The following is a 24794-nucleotide window of genomic DNA, read 5'->3' as shown; positions in this document are numbered from 1 at the left end:
TCTTGAGCTTCTTACTTCATGATGGGGTTAATAGTTGTGTAAACAGCTTAACTGAAATACATGCTTTCATATAAATTTTAACCGAGTGTCATACAATCAGAAAGGACAGCATCACTAAGGCTGTACGTGTGTGCACACATGTGTGCGTGTGCACACTGAGAGTGCGGTTGGGGGTGGCTAAGACATCAGGGAAGCTGCATCGAGAAACTGACATTGGAATTGACATGTTGCAAACTTATGTGCTTTGGGCTGAATTCAGCCAGCATATGGTTTCATGGTTTAAAGTTTTTTGAATCCATTGCTCAGATCTAAGAATCTGGGGATTTTGCTTAGAAATCTGGAATTCTGGCTTCTTTTGAAAAAATCGGAAGTCTTGGCAGTAGCCCCAGGAGGATAATAATAGTGAAGAGCTGGAGAGAGGCTGCTCCTTTAAACACAACCCTCTTCATGTTGTCGTTCTCTGGCTTCATGCATTTTTTACTGCCTGCCTGGTCTAGATACATATGTGAGTTTGTGAATTCATAGTCGTTATTTGCCAATAGAAAAAGAAAACTTGGATATAAGGGCTAATCCGGCAGCCTTATACATTGAGGGGCAATTCTGAGAGCAGATAGGAACTGAGCGTGGTTGGCAATTTTAGCAAAGTGGGAAAGTCACTTTCACTGGGCAGTTCTACAAAGTGAGGCTGCGTGAGTAAACTGAGCCCAGATTTTAAAATGTGCACAATTAGGTTATCAATTATTAGATTAGATTATCAATATTATCTTACAGACCAGTGGTTTGCAATGAGTGGTCCCCAGACCAGGAGCACCGGTATCCCCTGGGAACTTGTTAGAAACCCAAATTCTCCGGCCACACCCAAAACCTACTAAAGCAGAAACTCTGGAGGGTGGGACCCAGAAATCTCTGGTTTAACAAGTCCTCCAGGTGATTCTGATACATGCTAACGTTTGACAATCTGTAAGCAATAATAAAAAAAATGAATAAAATATTTAATTAGACAGACATTGCCTAAGGTCAGACTGTTACAGTGGTAAAAAATCGTTAGCATGGAAACCAACTGCAGACAATAATTATCTGAGTAAAAGATGATAAAGACCTGGGTCAAGGCAGTGACCGTGTGGGAGCCACTGAGAGAAGCACCCCAAGGTGTGAAAGAGATTTCTGAGGCAGCGCTGAGGAGGACTTGAGACCTATTGGATATGGAGGAGAGAGAGAGAAGATTCCTAGTGCAGTTGCCAACCCAGGAAATTGAATGGATGTGGGTGCCATTACCTGGGTGCCATTACATGTCCACACAGAAGGTAGAGCAGTTTCTAGGGGAAATTAGTGTTTAGTGCATAAGAAAATATTTGAGGATTCTGTGGGGATTACATGGTATATTTCTGCTGGGTTAATAGATATTGGTCTGGGGCTTCCCTGGTGGCGCAGTGGTTGAGAATCCGCCTACCAATGCAGGGGACACGGGTTTCATCCCTGGTCTGGGAAGATCCCACATGCCACGGACCAGCTAAGCCTGTGCGCCACAACTACTGAGCCTGTGTTCTAGAGCCCGCAAGCCACAACTACTGAGCCCTCGTGCCTAGAGCCCGTGCTCCGCAACAAGAGGAGCCACCGCAATGAGAAGCCCGCACACCACAATGAAGGATAGCCCCTGCTCGCCGCAACTAGAGAAAGCCCGCGTGCAGCAACGAAGACTCAACGCAGCCAAAAATAAATAATTAAAAAAAACAGATATTGGTCTGAGTCCCTGGAGAAAATTTTGGGAGGTGAGTCCTTGATTATAGATAAGCTCACCCAGGGAAGAAGAAGAGTGTGGAAAGAGAATTATTCATGAAACCCAAGAGGACCCCAACTGTTAAAATGTAGATGGTGGAGGAGGAGCATATAAAAAGAGATAGAGAAGGAATAATAATAAATCCTAACAAAATAACCAAAGTACAGAAAATCTAAATATGTGTACAAAGATATCCCTCACAGAATTATTTAAATGAGAAAAATAAAAAGCCACACAAATGTTTGATATCAAGATTAATTATAAGAAATCTAAAGGAAGATTAAAGAAACATTAGAAATGATCATTATAAACCCCATAATATAGTATAAAAACTAATGTTTATGATATCATGAAAACAAGCAAAATTTTAAAGTACACAGCATTTCATGTAAAACATGATTGCAGCTATGTAAAATTACATATAAAAGATAGTTTGGTGCATTAAAATGGTAAAAGTAAGAGAGTGAAGATGGTGAAATTGTGGGTGACTTTATCTTTGCTCTCAGAAGTTTTTTTTCTATGTGGCTATATTACAATTACTTTTAGAAGTTTACTCTGTTAAGATTCCGCATCATGAACACTAAGTTGACATAAAGAGGAAAAAATAAATAAAAGTTTATTGCCAACTACCATTTCAAACTAAAGCATAATTTATGGTCTTGAAAGTTTGAGACTTAACTCACTATCGACTGGAGGATTTTTGCAGAAACTAACGCCTGTGGCCGGTGATTTTTATTTTGGCTGGCCAAAAATTAATTCTGTTATTTCACTAACACTTTGTGGGTTATTACATCCAGTAGTTACATCTGACACACCTTTAAAGTCTTCTAATTTTTGTGAAACGTTGTGTTCAATCCACTCTTCTGTAGAAGCAAAGGAGCATTCTCCAGCACCATGAGTTGCATTTTCACTTTCTGTATCAGAATCAATCACTAAGGTTTTTTGTCTCTTTGTCTAATATTCACATTGTCTGAATCAGAACTATATTCTGAAGAACTATCATCTTCTGAGACACTAGTATATATGTCGCTCGGGCAATCAGAGAAGGTATCTGCATAAAATTCACTGAAAAATTCTTCTTAACTCAAAATTTCACAATGTGTCATTTTTGAAAATTTTACTTTTATAATATACACAAGGTTGGAACAAAAACCTAACGGAGCAAAATGTGAATGATAACAACAATCATAAGTTGTATAATGAACCCTTGATCAATTTTAAGCTCTAACAACTTTGCACGGTGATGTTCATTGTATCAGTCTCTAAAAATGTATTGATATGTCTCCGGTCAATGACGGGAGACGGGTAGCAAAAGATGTATTAATACTTCTCCAGTCTGTAAGATAGCTTTGAAGAGGACGTAAGCAAGGCTTGCATTGTTTTCTGGACATTGTAGAGGAAGTCCTGAATAGTAAGGGATAGCAGGAGAGCAGTTGGCTAGGGGTAAGGCAAGAGGAGTAGTATCTAATCAGTGGTCCCTTAGGAAAAAGATTGACGTATAAGGAGTTTAACCTATGATGAAAAAACATCAGTGGAAGCCATGTTATCTGTACACCTGAAACATCAGTGGTCCAGAGAAAACACTGTCAGAAGGTCATCAAAAGTGCCATCTTTCTGAATGTTTAGCCCCCAGCAACTACAGCTTGAGTTCCCCCCTGCCTGGTTGCTTTCCCTTCCATCCCAGGTTCTTGCTTCCCCTGATTTTAGAACCTGGAAATAGTTCTAATACTAGGTTCCTTACAAAGGTAGATGAAATTTGAAGTAACTGGATGACTAGAGAATAATGCCATTGCTTCTTTCTCGGAATGAGGGTTGGCAAGATAAAAGCTGGCCAAGTAGACAGGGGTGTTTCATGAAGGGCTTTTTGCTATCTCATCCTTTTCTGAATGAATACCACTGGCTAAGGAGAATGCAAAGCTTTGGGGCACTTTAATAACTACGATTATTCTAGTAGCATGCAAAGTCCTTTGACAAAAGGGGAAAAGATGCTCTGAAAGTTTGAGAGAATGTCACTGCAATGAGTATATCTTTCTACTGAACACACAGCATACAATTAAAAAAAAACCCCACTAATACAAATTATTGGTTAGAAGGGAGTTATATGATTTTACAACTAGATTCTTAGGTAAAACTATGACAAGATTAAATATCCTACAGCAATTGACTTCAGCCTGTAATATAACAGATAGGTTCCTAGAATGGCAAAGGAATGTTGGGAGGAACATTGGATTTTAAAATACAGTTGCTCTACAAAAACAACTATGAATGAATCACAAAAGGGCAGACATCTACCACATGGCCATTCCTTCATTTGCTACAATATACATACATCAGGAGTAACACTGAGGCCAGCCTGGAAGACGACCAGAAAGGAAACGATATGATTAGCAAAGTTAAAATCTGATTTGCATCCAAAAATGTAGGGTATGCTCGTTTATGTGCAAATGTAATGGAAAAAGGCTGTAGGTAAAGTGGCTAAAGCCTAAACAAAATAAACACTTAATTTTCTTTTATTGTACCCTGTGACTATTAATAATATTATGGTACCAAGTCAGAAACATTAAGCCAAGCAGGGGAGCAATAAATGTTTCTAGACTGTGCACCACTGTTGATATTAGCAACTAATCGCTCCAGAGTTCACATAAAATGCAGATGGAAGTACAAAGAAGATATTTGATGAAGTCAGCGGTGGCCGGAACCGTTCACAGGTGAAACCAATAACTAGAGGGCTGGCTCAGCAGGGATAGAGCCTGGGGAAGAGATCAAGAAAGGGCTTTGAAAATCATTGCTTTTTAACATGTCTGTACCTATTGACATATGGATGTTCTTAAACTCATGAGGTTCTTGGTCTTAATCTCAACTGACAATATTGTTGGAGAATTTGCAAAACTCTTTATCATTTAATCATCATCATGACTTGCTGAGATGGTTAAAATTGCTATGATTCTTCCTATCTTACAGAGAAAGAAATCAGAGTAGTGAGTATGATCACATGACATAAGATTAAGGAGTAAAACTCTGTGCTTGTGATTCCAGCTCTCTTGTTCTTCTGATGATCTTCCTTAAATCACTATATATGTATATGTACATATACATATATATATATATGTACATATACTTATGTATATATATATTGAAGTGTGTATGTCATGTAAAATGGTATTTGGGGCTTTCACCTCTGATGGTATCTTAGACAGAAAACCCCAAACAATCTTCCCAAGAAGAAAATTAGAATGCTAGTTAAAGTGTAAAAGAAACAAATAAATAAACCTCATAATTTTAAGTGTATTGCAAAGCTGGCACAGAAGCAAGGATTCCACAGAGGCCAGCATTTAAATAACAACAGGAATTGAGGAGGCAAGTAGGCACCAAGATACTTGAGGGTGTCTGCTGATGCATTCGTTGCCACTCTGATGGCTTCATGGTGTGATGTGATCTGCAGAGAAAGCTCAGGGCCACTCAAGGTAAGACCCAAAAGGACTGTGATTCAGAGTGGTGACAGCTGGAAATACATGCACTGCCCAGAAAAGATCAACAAGGAGACTTGTCTATGAGGGCTAACAGAACGTAAATCATTTAAACATCGTTTAGGATTGGTGAGAGCAAATATATTCGTTCCCTGGAAGAACGCGACTTCAACCCAGGCCTCAAAACATTCCCACGAAAAAATGTCCTGTAGAAGATGAACTCACAGTCAAAAATCACAGAACACAAAGGGAAGTGTGGCATGATAAGTGAAAAACAGAAAACAGCAGACTCAGACCTCTAGAGACTTTGATATTGGATGTATATTAGGCACATAATATAAAATCTTTATGTTTCATGTTGTGCTTGAGATGGCTAGCTACCCATGAAACTGATTTTCACCGATTCCTTAGTAATATAGAAGTATAGGGTATGTGACTGCCTAGTTTGACTACATTCCCCAGTTCCCTTTGCAATCAGATGTGCAATCATGTAATTAGCTTTTCACAAATAGAATGTGTGGAAGTGATGTGTATCACTGCCCCCTCTTGCCCCTTCACACTTGGCTGGAGTCCAGAGGGGCCAAAACCCAGCTTTCACTGTGCACATGTTGACAGTGTCCTAGGAGGTGGAGGAACAATGGCTTGCATGGGACCTGGGGTCTCTGAATTGACACAGAAAGACCTGGGTCATTCACACTGAGACCAGGTGAAAGAGATACAAACCTCTGAGTTCTTTAAGTCTCTGTATTGTATCGTTGAAGCTTTAGCTTTACCCTTAATAATACGTATCTGCTAAAAAAGATAATGGAGAAGCTTGAACATATAAGCAAAACCAAAACCACCAAATCAGTCAATAAATAAAAAGATTAAGGAGGGAGATTTGAAAAAGAATGAAGTTATTTCAGAAAAAAAAATATTCAATTTAGACAACTCATAAAATACAAAAAAAATAATAGGTAAGTGGAAAAAGTTATTCATATTTCCAAAGGTAAATAGTGTTTACATTCAGAGGTTCCTCCTCCAATGAAGATTGCCAAAGACCAGGGTGCCTTCTCCTGCCGCTCTCTGTTCATTGGCCCCATCCCATCTCCATTTGGCTGCTTTGTGTTGCTTCTGCAGAAAGAACATCATTTAGATTTTCTTTTCTTTCTTTTTTTTTAAACATCTTTATTACAGTATAATTGCTTTACAGTGGTGTGTCAGTTTCTGCATTATAACAGTGAATCAGTTATACGTATACATATGTCCCCATATCTCTTCCCTCTTGCATCTCCCTCCCTCCCACCCTCCCTGTCCCACCCCTCTAGGTGGTCACAAAGCACCGAGCTGATCTCTCTGTGCTATGAGGCTGCTTCCCACTAGCTATCTATTTTACGTTTGGTAGTGTATATATGTCCATGCACTCTCTCACTTTGTACCAGCTTACCCTTTCCCCTCCCTGTATCCTCAACTCCATTCTCTAGTAGGTCTGCATCTTTATTCCCATCTTGCCCCTAGGTTCTTCTGACCATTTTCTTTTTTTTTTTTTTTTATTTAGATTCCATATACATGTGTTAGCATACGGTATTTGTTTTTCTCTTTCTGACTTACTTCACTCTGTATGACAGTCTCTAGGTCCATCCACCTCACTACAAATAACTCAATTTCGTTCTTTTTTATGGCTGAGTAATATTCCATTGTATATATGTGCCACATCTTCTTTATCCATTCATCTGTCGATGGACACTTAGGTTGCTTCCATGTCCTGGCTATTGTAAATAGAGCTGCAATGAACATTTTGGTACATGACTCTTTTTGACCTATGTTTTTCTCTGGGTATATGCCCAGTAGTGAGATTGCCGGGTCATATGGTAGTTAGATTTTTAGTTTTTTAAGGAACCTCCATACCATTCTCCATAGTGGCTGTATCAATTTACATTCCCACCAACAGTGCAAGAGTGTTCCCTTTTCTCCACACCCTCTCCAGCATTTATTGTTTCTAGATTTTTTGATGATGACCATTCTGACCAGTGTGAGGTGATATCTCATTGTAGTTTTGATTTGCATTTCTCTAATGATTAATGATGTTGAGCATTCTTTCATGTGTCTGTTGGCAATCTGTATATCTTCTTTGGAGAAATGTCTATTTAGGTCTTCTGCCCATTTTTGGATTGGGTTGTTTGTTTTTTTGATATTGAGCTGCATGAGCTGCTTGTAAATTTTGGAGATTAATCCTTTGTCAGTTGCTTCATTTGCAAATATTTTCTCCCATTCTGAGGGTTGTCTTTTCGTCTTGTTGATGGTTTCCTTTGCTGTGCAAAAGCTTTTAAGTTTCATTAGGTCCCATTTGTTTATTTTTGTTTTTATTTCCAATTCTCTAGGAGGTGGGTCAAAAAGGATCTTGCTGTGATTTATGTCAGAGAGTGTTCTGCCTATGTTTTCCTCTAAGAGTTTGATGGTGTCTGGCCTTACATTTAGGTCCTTGATCCATTTTGAGTTTATTTTTTGTGTATGGAGTTAGGGAGTGTTCTAATTTAATTCTTGTACCTGTAGCTGTCCAATTTTCCCAGCACCATTTATTGAAGAGGCTGTCTTTTCTCCACTGTGTATTCTTGCCTCCTTTACCAAAGATAAGGTGACCATATGTGCATGGGTTTATCTCTGGGCTTTCTATCCTGTTCCATTGATCTGTATTTCTGTTTTTGTGCCAGTACCATACTGTCTTGATTACTGTAGCTTTGTAGTATAGTCTGAAGTCACGGAGCCTAATACCTCCAGCTCCGTTTTTCTTTCTCAAGATTGCTTTGGCTATTCGGGGTCTTTTGTGTTTCCATACAAATTGTGAAATTTTTTGTTCTAGTTCTGTGAAAAATGCCAGTGGTAGTTTGATAGGGATTGCATTGCGTCTGTAGATTGCTTTGGGTAGTACAGGCATTTTCACAATGTTGATTCTTCCAATCCAAGTACATGGTATATCTCTCCATCTATTTGTATCATCTTTAATTTCTTTCATCAGTGTCTTATAATTTTCTGCATACAGGTCTTTTTCCTCCTTAGGTAGGTTTATTACTAGATATTTTATTCTTTTTGTTGCAGTGGTAAATGGGAGTGTTTCCTTAATTTCACTTTCAGATTTTTCATCATTAATGTATAGGAATGTAAGAGATTTCTGTGCATTAATTTTGTATCCTGCTACTTTACCAAATTCATTGATTAGCTCTAGTAGTTTTCTGGTAGCATCTTTAGGATTCTCTATGTATAGTATCATGTCATCTGCAAACAGTGACAGCTTTACTTCTTCTTTTCCAATTTGGATTTCTTTTTCTTCTCTGATTGCTGTGGCTAAAACTACCAAAACTATGTTGAATAATAGTGGTGAGAGTGGGCAACCTTGACTTGTTCCTGATCTTAGTGGAAATGGTTTCAGTTTTTCACCATTGAGGACAATGTTGGCTGTGGGTCTGTCATATATGGCCTTTATTATGTTGAAGAAAGTTCCCTTTATGCCTACTTTCTGGAGGGTTTTTATCATAAATGGGTGTTGAATTTTGTCAAAAGCTTTCTCTGCATCTATTGAGATGACCGTATGGTTTTTTTCCTTCCATTTGTTAATATGGTGTATCACATTGATTGATTTGCGTATATTGAAGAATCCTTGCATTCCTGGGATAAACCCCACTTGATCATAGTGTATGATCCTTTTAATGTGTTGTTGGATTCTGTTTGCTAGTATTTTGTTGAGGATTTTTGCATCTGTGTTCATCAGTGCTATTGGCCTATAGTTTTCTTTCCTTGTGACATCTTTTTCTGGTTTTGGTATCAGAGTGATGGTGGCCTCGTAGAATGAGATTGGGAGTGTTCCTCCCTCTGCTATATTTTGGAAGAGTTTGAGAAGGATAGGTGTTAGCTCTTCTCTAAATGTTTGTTAGAATTTGCCTGTGAAGCCATCTGGTCCTGGGCTTTTGTTTGTTGGAAAATTTTTAATCACAGTTTCAATTTCAGTGCTTGTGATTGGTCTGTTCATATTTTGTATTTCTTACTGGTTCAGTCTCGGAAGGTTGTGCATTTCTAAGAATTTGTCTATTTCTTCCAGGTTGTCCGTTTTATTGGCATATAGTTGCTTGTAGTAATCTCTCATGATCTTTTGTATTTCTGCAGTGTCAGTTGTTACTTCTTTTTCATTTATAATTCTATTGATTTGAGTCTTCTCCCTTTTTTTCTTGATAAGTCTGGATAATGGTTTATCAATTTTGTTTATCTTCTCAAAGAACCAGCTTTTAGTTTTATTGATCTTTGCTATCATTTCCTTCTTTTTCATTTATTTCTGATCTGATCTTTATGATTTCTTTTCTTCTGCTAACTTTGAGGGTTTTTTGTTCTTCTTTCTCTAATTGCTTTAGGTGTAAGGTTAGGTTGTTTATTTGAGATGTTTCTTGTTTCTTAAGGTAGGCTTGTATAGCTATAAACTTCCCTCTTAGAACTGCTTTTGCTGCATCCCATAGGTTTTGGGTCGTTGTGTTTTCATTGTCATTTGTTTCTGGGTATTTTTTGATTTCCTCTTTGATTTCTTCAGTGATCTCTTGGTTTTTAAGTAGTGTGTTGTTTACCCTCCATGTGTTTGTATCTTACAGATTGTTTCCTGTAATTGATATCTAGTCTCATAGCGTTGTGGTCGGAAAAGATACTTGATATGATTTCAATTTTCTTCAGTTTACCAAGGCTTGATTTGTGACACAAGATATGATCTATCCTGGAGAATGTTCCATGAGCACTTGAGAAGAATGTGTATTGTGTTGTTTTGGATGGAATGTCCTATAAATATCAATTAAGTCCGTGTTGTTTAATGTATCATTTAAAGCTTGTGTTTCCTTATTTATTTTCATTTTGGGTGATCTGTCCATTGGTGAAAGTGGGGTGTTAAAGTCCCCTACTATGATTGTGTTACTGTAGATTTCCCCTTTTATGGCTGTTAGTATCTGCCCTATGTATTGAGGTGCTCCTATGTTGGATGCATAAATATTTACAATTGTTATATCTTCTTCTTGGATTGATCCCTTGATCATTATGTAGTGTCCTTCCTTGTCTCTTGTAACTTTCTTTATTTTATAGTCTATTTTATCTGAGTATTGCTACTCCAGCTTTCTTTTGATTTCCATTTGCATGGAATATCTTTTTCCATCCCCTCACTTTCAGTCTGTATGTGTCCCTAGGTCTGAAGTGGGTCTCTTGTAGACAGCATATATATGGGTCTTGTTTTTGTATCCATTCAGCCAGTCTATGTGTTTTTGTTGGAGTATTTAATCCATTTGCATTTAAGGTAATTATCGATATGTATGTTCCTATTACCATTTTCTTAATTGTTTTGGTTTTATTATTGTAGGTGTTTTCCTTCTCTTGTATTTCCTGCGTAGAGAAGTTCCTTTAGCATTTGTTGTAAAGCTGGTTTGGTGGTGCTGAATTCTCTTAGCTTTTGCTTGTTTGTAAAAGTTTTAATTTCTCTGTCAAATCTGAATGAGATCCTTGCTGGATAGAGTAATCTTGGTTGTAGGTTTTTCCCTTTCATCCCTTTAAATATGTCCTGCCACTCCCTTCTGGCTTGCAGAGTTTTTGCTGAAAGATCAGCTGTTAACCTTATGGAGATTCCCTTATGTGTTACTTGTTGTTTTTCCCTTGTTGCTTTTAATATTTTTTCTTTGTATTTAATTTTTGATAGTTTGATTAATATGTCTCTTGGTGTGTTTCTCCTTGGATTTATCCTGTATGGAACTCTCTGTGCTTCCTGGACTTGATTGAGTATTTCCTTTCCCATATTAGGGAAGTTTTCAACTATAATCTCTTCAAATATTTTCTCAGTCCCTTTCTTTTTCTCTTCTTCTTCTGGGACCCCTATAATTTGAATGTTGGTGCGTTTAATGTTGTCCCAGAGGTCTCTGAGACTGTCCTCAATTCTTTTCATTCTTTTTTCTTTATTCTGCTCTGCAGTAGCTATTTCCACTATTTTATCTTCCCGGTCACTTATCTGTTCTTCTGCCTCAGTTATTCTGCTATTGATTTCTTGTAGAGAATTTTTTATTTCATTTATTGTGTTGTTCATCTCTGTTTGTTTGCTCTTTAGTTCTTCTAGGTCCTTGTTAAACGTTTCTTGTATTTTCTCCAATCCATTTCTAAGATTTTGTATCATCTACTATCATTACTCTGAATTCTTTTTCGGGTAGACTGCCTATTTCCTCTTCATTTGTTTGGTCTGGTGGGTTTTTACCTTGCTCCTTCATCTGCTGTGTGTTTCTCTGTCTTCTCATTTTGCTTAACTTACTGTGTTTGGGGTCTCCTTTTCACAAGCTGCAGGTTCGTAGTTTCCATTGTTTTTGGTGTCTGTCGCTAGTGGCTAAGGTTGGTTCAGTTAGTTGTGTAGGCTTCCTGGTGGAGGGGACTATTGCCTGTGTTCTGGTGGATGAGGCTGGACCTTGTCTTTCTGATATGCAGGTCCACGTCTGGTGATGTGTTTTGGTGTGTCTGTGGCCTTAGTATGATTTTAGGCAGCCTCTGTGCTAATGGATTGGGTGGTGTTCCTGTCTTGCTAGTTGTTTGGCATAGGGTGTCCTGCACTGTAGCTTGCTGGTCATTGAGTGGAGCTGGGTTTTGGCGTTGAGATGGAGATCTCTGGGAGATTTTCACCGTTTGATATTATGTGGAGCTGGGAGGTCTCTTGTGGACCAGTGTCATGAACTTTGCTCTCCCACCTCAGAGGCACAGTCCTGATGCCTGGCTGCAGCACCAAGAGCCTGCCCTCCACATGGCTCGGAATAAAAGGGAGGAAAAAAAAGAAAGAAAGAAAGAAGAAGATAAAATAAAAGAAAATAAAATAAAGTAAAATAAAATAAAGTGATTAAAATAAAAAGTAATTATTAGGAAAAAAAATTTTTTAACTAATAAAAAAAAAAGAACTGTAGGACAAATGGTAAAAGCAAAGCTATACAGACAAAATCACACACAGAAGCATACACATACACACTCACAAAAAGAGAAAAAGGGGGAAATATATATATATCTTTGCTCCCAAAGTCCACCTCCTCAATTTGGGATGACTCGTCTATTCAGGTATTCCACAGATGCAGGTACATCAAGGTGACTGTGGAGATTTAATCCGCTGCTCCTGAGCCTGCTGGGAGAGATTTCCCTTCCTCTTCTTTGTTCGCACAGCTCCTGGGGTTCAGCTTTGGATTTGGACCCGCCTCTGCGTGTAGGTCGCCTGAGGGCGTCTGTTCTTCGCTCAGACAGGACGGGGTTAAAGGAGCAGCTGCTTCGGGGGCTCTGGCTCACTCAGGCCAGGGGGAGGGAGGGGTACGGATGCGGGGCGAGTCTGCGGCGGCAGAGGCTGGCGTGATGTTGCACCAGCCCGAGGCGCGCCGTGTGTTTTCCCGGGGAAGTTGTCCCTGGATCATGGGACCCTGGCCGTGGCGGGCTGCACCAGCTCCCAGGAGGGGCGGTGTGGAGAGTGACCTGTGCTTGCACACAGGCTTCTTGGTGGCGGCAGCAGCAGCCTTAGCGTCTCATGCCTGTCTCTGGGGTCCGCGCTGATGGCCGCGGCTCGCGCCTGTCTCTGGAGCTCGTTTAGGCGGTGCTCTGAATCCCCTCTCCTCGCGCACCAGGAAACAAAGGGGCAAGAGAAAGTCTCTTGCCTCTTTGGCAGCTCCAGACCTTTTCCCGGACTCCCTCCCGGCTAGCTGTGGCGCACTAGCCCCCTTCAGGCTGTGTTCACGCCGCCAACCCCAGTCCTCTCCCTGCGATCCGACGGAAGCCCGAGCCTCAGCTCCCAGCCCCCGCCCGCCCCGGCGGCTGAGCAGACAAGCCTCTCGGGCTGGTGAGTGCTGCTCGGCACTGATCCTCTGTGCGGGAATATCTCCGCTTTGCCCTCCGCACCCCTGTGGCTGCGCTCTCCTCCGTGGCTCTGAAGCTTCCCCCCTCCACCACCCTCAGTCTCCACACGTGAAGGGGCTTCCTAGTGTGTGGAAACCTTTCCTCCTTCATAGCTCCCTCCCACTGGTGCAGGTCCCGTCCCTATTCTTTGTCTCTGTTATTTCTTTTTTCTTTTGCCCTACCCAGGTACGTGGGGAGTGTCTTGCCTTGGGGAGGTCTGACGTTTTCTGCCAGCGTTCAGTAGGTGTTCTGTAGGAGTTGTTCCACATGTAGATGTATTTCTGATGTATTTGTGGGGAGGAAGGTGATCTCCACGTCTTACTCTTCCGCCATCTTGAAGCTCCCTAGATTTTATATGGACCAACAGAAGACTCACTTAAGCCCCTTCTTTTTAAAACTCATTTGGAAAAATAGTTTTAAATAGTTTTTTTTTCTTACTGTAACAAAAGAGGTTTGTTTTTCTCTAAAAATTATAAGTAATGCATTGATTTAGCTTAAATATTGTAAATTCTATATTTTGGCTTAATTTTGAAATTTTTTTGAGACTTTAAATATTAGCTATTTTGTAAGGGAGCTATTTTAAGTAGAAACATATCTGTAAGAGAGGGTTGGTTTCTTTTTCTTAGTGAAAATCTTGTTTTCCTCAAGATTAAATTTCTTAGCTATTACTTATTTGGGTGCTATTTCTGTTGGTCAAAGGGAAGCAAGTACATTGTAATTTATGGTTTGCACATAACGGTTCTAGTTAAATGACTTTTCTTCCATGCTTTTATAATCATCATATACATCTGCTCATGTTAAGTGTTATTCTAGCAAATGAGCTACACTTATTCTATTCTCAAAAGTTTAAATTTTAATTTCATTTAAAGTTGTAATATGAAGTAAATTGGTGGATATTTTTGAACTTCCTTTGATACTCAGTAGTAATATGATACTTACAGCAAAACCAGTGTTAGGATATATTGCTTAAATTGGTAGCGTGCATAGAATGAAAATATATTGGCCTTTTAAGATTTATTCTACCATTAATGCTAAAATCAGGTAGCTCTAAGTAGACCTCCAGCAATACAATAATTCATTATTGGACCTATTTCAGCCCTTCATGTGACTCAGCCCAGTAAGTGAGCAATTTAGAATTTTGCTGAATGTCAAAGCGGAAAAATAGGAATGGAACCATATTGGGTGGTAAATATGTGTGAGCTAATTTCCCTGTTAGTTTTGGAAGGGTAAGAAGAGGAAAATGTAGTTACTGGGCTCTTATTTATCCACCCAATGGGGACAGAGTACAATCTAAAATCATAAAACTAGGCATTAGCCAAAAATAGCACTCTTTTTCTATTTGCTGATTGACTAGTAAAGGAAAAATGAATTGATGTGAGGTTTTCTTTTTCTCCCTTTCCATGTGTCTTATTTTTTTCATGTCCTTATAATCAGTTTAAATGCTCAAACAGATATAATACTGAACTCGATATTTGTTTTTCAGTTTCTTTTTTTTTAATTGAAGTATAGTTGATTTACAATGTTGTGGTAGTTGCAGGTATACAGCAAAGTGATTCAGTTATACATCTACATATATATATTCTTTTTCATAATCTTTACCATTCTGGTTTATTACAGGGTATTGAATATAGTTGCCTGTGCTATACAGTATGACCTTGTTTATCCATTCTGTATATAATAGTTTGCATCTGCTAATCCCAAATTCTCAATCCAACCCTCCCCTGATCCCCCTCCAAGTCTGTCATCTATGTCTGTGAGGCTGTTTCTGTTTCGTAGATTAAGCTGAACTTCATATTTGAAGCATAAAAACCTTTATTCTTTATGGACCTATGCATATTTGAATAATGTTTCATGTACAAATGCTTCCTAATGAAAGTGTAAGCCTCTCATTCCTGAACAGATATGTAAGATACTCATAATTACATATTTGTAGACCTTTACAGGAGTTTAGGAGGTCAACAGAGTCTGGCCCATTCCCGTTTTTCAGGATGCCAGTCTATTAAAAAATGTAGAAATGCCAATCAGTTAGGAAAACAGATACATTTTAAATGTTTCCATGGAACAACTGAAGTGAAGTGATCCATGTGAACTTCTTTCAGTTCTTGCAGTGTATCTCTCCATCCACAGGCATCATTTCAATTGGAGAAACACCAGATGTTTAAGTTTGGAACTATTGGTGAAGAGGAGTCCTGGACTATATAGCCCCCCAGCTCCTCCTGGGATAGTGGGATAGGCCCCAAAGGAGCCCTATAGAAATGTATTCACATAAGCCAAAGAGATAACATGTTAGTCCTCGAAGCCTTGGGCTTTGCTTAGGCTCACATCCCAATATGGGAGAAATGTACACATGTCCTGGAGTCTGGTTTTGTGAGGAAAAATTCCAAGAGAATCCTTTCTCAGCCAGATGCCACGTGCTTCAGCTGCTACGGATCCGGCCGTTGTGCTGGTTCTTCTTCTCGTGAGCTTAGCTCTAGAGAGGAAAGAGCACAGGCCTGCAGGAAGTTCAAGCCAAGCCCGCACAGTCCAAAACAAGCCAAAGATGGAATACAGGCGTATTAGATTTCACAAGGCAGGGAGTGACCCCAAGGGTCCACCTTCGGGGAAGTTTATGGTAATTGTCAGAAGCCATTTTAAGGATTTTCTCAGTGGACATCCTTGTGCAGATGAAATTCTCTGTAGGCCCGTCAGTAATTTCCCCATCTCAGTTTAACAATATTGATGACCTGACTATTTAAATAGGTTATACCTGTGTTCTCAAATACTGAGATCCTTTCCAGCCTCCTTTTCCCCTCCTTAGTCCCTCCCCTCGCTGTCCTGTTGTACCCAGGAGTGATTTCTTCATAAACTTTCTGAAGGAGTAAATACAGCAACAAAAAGATTCTATTTCCCTTGTTGAGGGCTTATTTTTTCCTGTGGTAGCTTTCTCAGAAGTGACACTCAGAATCTAAAAGACTAGGTGTCACATAGTGGATTTAGAAGGTAGGTGTGGTGTGTGTATAGGGAATAACCCACCGCCACCTCTTGTTCCATGCTTCCTCTGTTTTGGTCAGATGGCAGCCAGGGTGTTGCAGTGGCCCCTCAAGATTTCCCTGCCTCTGCACATCTGAAACATCTGGATGCCTAATACATAATATTGCTCATGTTTTTAAATTGTCCTTGACGCTTAGAACATGGCCTTTTAAAATTGGGTTTGGCAGCAAATGCTGGAGGGGGTGTGGAGAAAAGGGAACCCTCTTGCACTGTTGGTGGGAATGTAAATTGATACAGCCACTATGGAGAACAGTATGGAGGTTCCTTAAAAATCGAAAAATAGAACTACCATACGACCCAGCAATCCCACTACTGGGCATATACCCAGAGAAAACCATAATTCAAAAAGACACATGCACCCCAATGTTCATTGCAGCACTATTTACAATAGCCAGGGCATGCAAGCAACCTAAATGCCCATCGACAGACAAATGGCTAAAGAAGATGTGGTACATATATACAATGGAATATTACTCAGCCATAAAAAGGAACGAAATTGGGTCATTTGTAGAGATGTGGATGGACCTAGAGACTGTCATACAGAGTGAAGTTAAGTCAGAAAGAGAAAAACAAATATCGTATATTCCACGCATATATGTGGAACCTAGAAAAATGGTACAGATGAACCAGTTTGCAGGGCAGAAATTGAAACACAGATGTAGAGAACAAACATATGGACACCAAGGGGGCAAAGCGGTGGGGGGTGGTGGTGGGATGAATTGGGAGATTGGGATTGACATGTATACACTAATATGTATAAAATAGATAACTAATAAGAACCTGCTGTATAAAAAAAATAAAAATAAAAAAAATTGGGTTTGGGGGGCAGGGAAGAGATGGAAACCTTCATGGAAGGGAGGAACATTGTTTTCATTGTTAAAGGAGTTTCATCTTCCCAAGCACACCATGATGAATACCAGCTCCCTCTTCTCTGCCCTGACAAATAACAGATTTTCATTAATCCAATAAATGTGACTCTAGCTTGTACCTGTCAGTACCGAGTCTGGTGGCAATGGATGGGCCCATTCTAAACACAATCAAGTTCTCTTTAACTCTTTTTATTTAACTTAAACTGAACACATCTTTGTGGATGCTCATGGAACTCAGAATTTTTTTACGTAGCCACAAGGCATGGTTGCACATACCAGCTGAGCTCGTAACAGATTTACTGGCTGCAATATGAGGGAACAGAGGCCTGACATCAAGGCTGAACACAGGAAGTGGTGAAAAAGGGCATCCATGCGTACATATTAATTTAAGCAAAGGAAAAGGGGGAAAATCATTTTTAATTTTTGTCCTAGCAGAGTTGTCTGAAATTTCAAGGTATATAATTTTCTTTCTCTAACCAATTGTTATGTATAGCTCAAAGAACATTGGAAAAAAGAATTTGGATTTCCTCACACTCTTAGCTTAAAAAAAGAGCAAGGGGAGAAACTGGCTCTTTAAGAATAGATTTTTGCATTTCCTTTTTCAAATTACACAAATGAATACTAAAGTGAACTTACTGAGTTGCCTTACACCTCTTCTTACTTGGCAACTCATGAAAGCTATTTTTGATGTGTATTATTGATTGTTTTGAATGAAATAGTTTCCATAAGAGTTTGTTCCTTCAGGCTATCTAGAAAATAATTACTTTAAAATTTATCTTCCCATCTTAAATATTTTACACTCGTTCTTGAGCCAGCTGTAGGATCTTTAGAAAGCATCCTATTTTGAAATACGAAGAGTAAGTCTGCCTTGCCATTCTGTCTTGGATATGGTATAAGTGTTTCTGTGAACATCTTTGCCTTCACATCAAATGGGAAAGAATTCACAGTGGCAGCATTTGATATCTAACCAAAGGAAGGAGTGACTCTTTGAGGTCATATTGTAGCTTTGGCTCTACAAACCCTAGAAGCCATTATCTTAAAATGATATAAATTCGGTTACAAAATGGAAAGATGATTACATGATTAATGGAGGTTAATAAAGATCATTGAAATCTTAGCCTGGTCGAGGCCATCAGAAACTATTTAATCCAATTTCCTTTGGCTCCAGGCAGGCCACATGGGAACCACTTTGTCAGATGGAATCTCTCTCCTCATCACATACCTCTCTAGGGAAGTCAAGTCCCTTTTTCGTATGAAATATGATGCATCCTTGTCCTGACTAAGTACCTACTCTTACCTGGGGCTTCTTTGCTGCCCGTGTTGCTCATTAGGAAATTAAGCTCTTGGCTGTGGAGTAATGAAAGGAATGGGTTGGACAGTGTGGGAATTGAAATACAAAGCTCTCACTCCATGAATGACATATCCAACTGTCCCAATTACTTTAGTAAGCATTTATGTGACTGCTGACAGTAAGATGGTTAAATTTGTAGGGTTGACACCCATAGGGTAAATTTTACTGTCCTTTAGTTCAAAATACATAAGAAGTACTACTATTAAAAAGCAGAAAAGAACACAAAGGGCCAATTGAAAAAAAAGTCATATTTGCTTTATCCAACCTATTCTCACTAATGGAAAAACAACTTGACTAATGCGTTACTGATTTGGGGTCAGCAGCCTTCTTCAAATTCACTAAGAATAGGCCTATTCCATCAGTTAGGAGTTGTGTACACCTGCAAGTAAGAGATCTGAAATCATGAAAATATCTGAAATATCTTAAACAAGAAAGGATTTATTTTTCTCCTGTGTAGTCTGAGTCTGAGGAGGCGATCCAGAGCTGATATTGGTGACTCTCGGATGTTATCAGTACTCCTTTTTCTCTTCTGTCCCACCATTCTTGCCAAATAGCTTCCATGATCATGGTCTCGTCAAGGTCACCTCAGGTCTCAGTATGGCTGACGGGAAGTCGAGGCAGGAGGGAGAAGGGAACACAAAAGGGCACTTGCCTACTTAGGTACCTTTGAAGAGTTTTCCTGGGAGCCCTTGCAAAAACAACAATGACTTCAGCGTACGTCTTAATTGTTACCCCTGTCCTCCGGGGAGCCTACGAAATATTCTTTTTCATTTGGGTACAGTGCTACGCTTGCAATATTGAGGTTTTATTAGTGACGCATACAAGGAATAAGGAAAATTTCCCAGGAAACTCCCAATCTCTGCTTCAGGCTCCATCCTTAATTTTTGCTCGTTTGGCCCCTCACTTGGAGTCACAAAGCAATGATTTCATTGCTCATAAGACAATAAAAGTTCGGAGAATCAAACAAGATATGGTACACAGTCACTCCACAGATACAGAGCCCAGATGTTTTTTCGTTTTGATATTGTTTGATTTAGTGAATTTCAGCTTCCTTTCAGCTACTGTGGTTGGGAAAATAAGTTACGGTGTGTTTTTGCCTTTGTGCTTTTTTTTTTTAAGATTTATTTATTTTATCGATTGATTGATTGCTATGTTGGATCTTCGTTTCTGTGCTAGGGCTTTCTCTAGTTGGCCAGTGGGGGCCACTCTGCATCGCGGTGCGTGGGCCTCTCAGTATCGCGGCCTCTCTTGTTGCGGAGCACAGGCTCCAGACGCGCAGGCTCAGTAGTTGTAACTCACGGGCCCAGTCGCTCCGCGACATGTGCAGTCTTCCCAGACCAGGGCTCGAACTCGTGTCTCCTGCATTAGCAGGCATATTCTCAACCACTGTGCCACCAGGGAAGCCCGCCTTTGTGCTTTTATCAGCAGATTTATTTGCATCTCACCATGGCTGATGTAAGACATAATGCCTGTGAGGTTTTACCTTGGCAGCTATTTGATTGTCAGGATTTCAAAATCTAAAAAGAGGTTTATGTTCTATTTCTCTATAAGGAATAAAATTGACTTAGTTTTTCAAAGTACAAGGACTTTTTCATGGATAATCCTTTATGCCCCCATTTCATATTGTCTTCTTGTTTTTTTCAGAGAGCGGGTGGGGTAGAAGTGGTGGACAGAGCGTTTAGATATGAAGGTATCTTAGCTTCTGATCAGAATTTGAGCAAGCAGAAAAATCCAAGATAGAAAAAAAAAAAAAAAAGGAGAAACAGATTGTAAATTAAACCAAACGAAGAATGATCATCATATAGGGCAATGTAGATATAATTATTCCATTAGATAGAACTTCCTGAGCAATGGATTTGATATCTAGGGCCCAGTGGTACAAGTGTGGGATAGTGAATTTGGAGTAATAGTGAAGACATTAGAATATTTGTGCCCCAAATGACTAAAGCCACTAGTCTATAATAAAGCCTAGAAGGGGGAAAAGCCATAATTCTAATATTCATAAAGCCATAACAAACAACTGATGTTGAATTTAGAGAGGGGTGAAATGGACATGAACTGTATCTCCATGTGGCATTTTAGACTTTACAAAAAGTATCTTAATTGTCAAGACTTTAAGAGGTTATGATCATATCAAGAAAAATTGTGGAGCCTTTCTTTTTGGACTATCTCTATAAAAAATATCCTGTTCTTTTTGGTATTACTTGAAATAAATCCAGGCTTGATTAAACTTCTGTGGCTGGTGGAAAGCCGTACTTCCCCCAGTATTTTAACAAAGACTCTGGCCAATCATCATGAAATATATTTTGAAAACTGAGACATAGAGTTGGGTTCACATGATCTGCAAAATGTCTTGTTGTCAAATAACCACTGTTACATCTTTAAGATGCAGTGAGGCTCTGGATCTGGGATTGTTTTCATGGCCTCAGTACCTCCTTTAATTGCTCTAAGTATAGTCAGTCTCCTGACCCAGTGCAGTTCAATGGAGGCAAATATCTTATTAGTCATAGTTCTCAGAGAAAAAATACTTCACATCTTCCTCTTTGAACTCCCTAAGAAAGGCTCATTTGAAAATTACCATTTGGCCTTTCTATCAGTTCCAAGTGGAAACTTTATTGCATTTATAATCTGAACGAATCAAGGAATCATCAGCTCTATTTAAAAAATGTTTTCACTCGAGCTGAAAACAATAGACCAGTGCTGAGTATCATGCCACGTATTTGCTCAATTCATACACTTTGGATAAAAATATGTGACCATCTGTCCAGATGTTTTCTCTGTGTGATAGGTAGCATCCCAATTGTTTCCATTTTTGATTGATTACCAGAATTGAAAGAGTATCTTGGGTTGTGCAAATAGTCTTTATAACTCTGGGTGAAATACTTCAACTTATTAAAAAAAATTAGAGAAAAGCACAAAATCCCTGGAAGGAGGTAGGCCCACACAACTTGTTTATCCAGACAGCCTTGAAATTGTGAACCATCTATAGAATGTAGAACTGTTTATACTTAACTGGGCTTCATGGGTATGATTTTGAAAATCTCAGCTATGTCAAAAGCACTTCATTTCCTATAGAAGCTGAGATCTGAAATACTGAACAGACTCCTTTCTTGGGCATAGTAGGGTTTGAGTTTACAAGTATATTGCTTGATCCAAAATGCTGATAGCCAATGTTGATGCAAATGATTGACAAATTTTACATGGTTTGATATGAGTATTAAAGATATGCCCATCTCAAAGGCATACAGAGCACTGTTACTGATTTCTAAAGTATTTCTCCATTTTCTTGTCCCTAATGACCTGATTCAGGTAACAGACACAATACTTATCAATATTTATCTTAGTATGTTGAAGTATAACTCTGTAGGAAATGATTTCACTGTTGAGTCACTGATTTCAAAGCATGTCAGCAGTGCTTTATGTATGGTAATCACCTGCAGACCGCCTCATTCCATTTAAATTGTTTTGTCCAGCTTGCAGACCCTGGCCCCACCAAAAGCTAAATTCTCTTTTTTAATGCTATTTAAAAGAGAAATTTGAACAATAGTAGCTTAATTTCTTAATTTCTAGTCACAGTGTGTAGTTTCTTAGCTTCTATTCATATTATTAAAAATGAATATGTTCTGTCCCATTTACTGATTTGCAACTGCTGACTGACATCAAAGTAATTTAATTAATAGCAACTATTGCTGTTTCTAAGATAATTATTAAAGTAAATTAGGAATATGTGACAAATTCTTATATGTAAGTAACAGGTTTGAAAGTGCTTAGAGGTGGTTTTTAAAACCTCTTTCTCCTATGTCCTTCCCTTATTTTCAGCATTTTTCATTGAGGTATAATTGACATATAACATCACGTTAACTTCAGTTATATAACATAATGATTTGATGTTTGTATATATTGTGAAATGACCACCACAATAAGTCTAGTTAACATCCAATTTTTTCTTGTGATGAAAACTTTTAAGATCTACTGTCTTAGCAACTTTCATTATACAGTATGTGTTATTAACTATAGTCATCATGCTGTATATTAAATCCCCATGACATTTATTTTATAACTGAAAGTTTGTACCTTTTGACCCGCTTCACCCATTTTCCTCCCCCGCAATCCCCACCTCTGACCATCACTAGCCTGTTATTCTGTCCTCTGCATCTATAAGTTTGGGTTTTGTTGTTGTTTTAGATTCCACATACAAGTGAGATAGTATGGTACTTTCAACTTTATCTTTTGTAATTCATTTTAATATGTGTCTGAGTATGAAACTAATACTTGCTCATTATAAATATAGCCATGACAGTTCAAGGAAAGAAAACTCACCCAACATTTTGGCTGGCTACCCTGCCCAACTGCCTTCATTCCTTCTGACAGCCGATCTGTCTGTCTGTCCATCCATTCATTTGTGAGAGATCATACTGGGTGTATAATCTTTCATTTTTCTGTTTTCATGAACACTATCTTATCCATGTTTTCCAGTGGAATTACAAAATTAGAATCAATACTACTTTTACTGGCTACATTATATTCCATTAAATGAATAGGTCTTGTCAATTTCTAACTGAATTTTCTTCCTTCCTTCCTTCCTTCCTCCCTCCCTTTCTTTCTTTTTCTTTCTTTCTTTTTTTTTCTTTTCTCTTCTTTTCCATCGTAAGTAGCAGTGAACATCTTTGCTTATAAGAGTTTGTCCATATCTATTACTACTGTCTTAGGAAATTTTATTATAAATGAAGTTATTTCATCAATGCTGTACGGAATATTTTCTTCACATTTTTTAGAGTAGGCAAGATTTTCTATTGAGATTATTGCAGTTCAATCTAAGACTCTTGGTTGGCTTAAGGAGATGGAGGATTCCAGGGTTCTTTATCCTGTGGTTCTATAAATGTCTTGAAATAGATAAATAATAAATTTATTTTGATAATCTTTGCCTTTAGGATTTTCTTCCTTCCACAGTGTCTTCTGATTGAGGTGATCTGATGACTAGGAAGAATCATCATACACTGTTTAACTTAACTGACCACTGTTCTTGCTTTAGAGTTAGGTGATGAAGATAATAAAATACTTCAAGTTTGTTTTTCTATAAAATTGAAACTATTGTTTGATATATTACTGGATGATTTATTTGGAGATTTTTAAATCCCTCCTGCCTTGTATATAAATTCATTTATTTAACAATGACTTTATTTATGTAGCAATGCTAGGAACAGGAGGAAAAACATGAAGGGGAGAGGCTCCCTCAGGGAGTTCAGTCTCTAGTGATGTGAAGAAATATACCAAATTGCGGTAGGTTGAAGAGTAGCAACTTCTAACACCAGAGAATGGCAGAAGAGGCAAGGTGCTCCCCTGGGTTTCTACAGGTAGGGCTTGGGGCTGGGACTGCACAACGAGGGCATGTAAAAATGTGCCTTACTTTGATGACATCCTTTTCTTGCATGTTTCACAGTCTAACTCCTGACTCTTCAGTCTTGTTCTGAATGGATTGACAGATTGATTTCACACTGCTTCCTCCAATGGCCTTTCTGTCATGTTGACATCTTACATTTTAGAAATCATTAAGCAGGAGCCATTTGGGAGGCTTCTACCCAGGCAGGGTATGTATAAGCTGCTCCCTGCCTTCTCCTCCCCACCCTTGTGCCACATTAGATGCATGATTGTGAATGACGTTTCCCAGTGAGGTTGGGTGACAGTGTCCCCATTCCATATTAACAGCCATAGGTTTAAACTGATAGCACATGGATTATTCTCTATCAGTGGATTTCCTTCTTATGCACATGTTCCTTTTAATCAGGGCTTCCCCTGCTCCCATATTTCCTGTCTCATGGACTGCTCCAGACCTACTGGTTGTTTTCCCACTCATGGAGTCTCTCCCAGTAGGCTATATTTCATGCTTTGGTTCTTCAAATGGTCCCTTGTCTTGGGAACAGGGATGCCCTTCAGTGTGCCCTGAACTTGCATAAATGGGAAACAGTTCTCTCAAGGAGAGGAGGTTGCTTTTGACATGGTGTTGTTTTTGAGCCAAGCATTATTATTTTTGGCCAGTTGGCTGTTTTCTTCTCCATCTCAGAGAATTGAAATGTGAACGTAGTGGAGTGAGCTGAGGAGCTGTTTCAGGGGACTCATTTGCTAGATCACCTGTCATAAAGAGGGCTAAATGGAATCCTTTCTTTTCTGTGAAGTATCTTCTCCTCTAAATTGGCTTGTGCAGCTCACCTGTAGCCCCAGTTACTCAGTGTGTGTATAATTGTATGTGAAAGAAGACCACCCACAATTGTATCTTAGAAGGGAAATGTTTGAAGCTCCCATCACTTCTTTTCTGACGAGGAGACTTGTCCTCAGTGGGACCTATCGGTATGAATTGGCAAAGCCACACAGGTGCTTTAGCTCAGAAGGAGTGAAACGTCATAATT

At 39.0% G+C, this 24794-nt stretch overlaps 1 protein-coding gene across 16 annotated transcripts in view; it reads left to right on the top strand.

The window, feature by feature from the left end:
- NCKAP5 (NCK associated protein 5) overlaps nt 1–24794 on the top strand; it is a 1104646-nt gene that overhangs the window by 255081 nt on the left and 824771 nt on the right. Inside the window, exon 1 of one of the 16 annotated variants that reach the window (XM_082465751.1) lies at nt 20060–20080. The exons of the other annotated variants lie outside the window; for them this stretch is intronic. Coding sequence (XP_082321877.1) covers nt 20075–20080 — 6 coding nt within the window. The 5' untranslated portion in view covers nt 20060–20074. Of the gene's footprint in view, nt 1–20059; nt 20081–24794 lie in introns of those variants that run through there. 16 annotated transcript variants of the gene reach the window in all.

Source organism: Balaenoptera physalus, assembly GCF_965194825.1.
Source record: "Balaenoptera physalus genome assembly, chromosome: 6".
Classification (NCBI taxonomy): domain Eukaryota; kingdom Metazoa; phylum Chordata; class Mammalia; order Artiodactyla; family Balaenopteridae; genus Balaenoptera; species Balaenoptera physalus.
The sequence above is the reverse complement of the archived record's forward strand: the minus strand, read 5'-3'. Positions and strand labels throughout refer to the sequence as shown.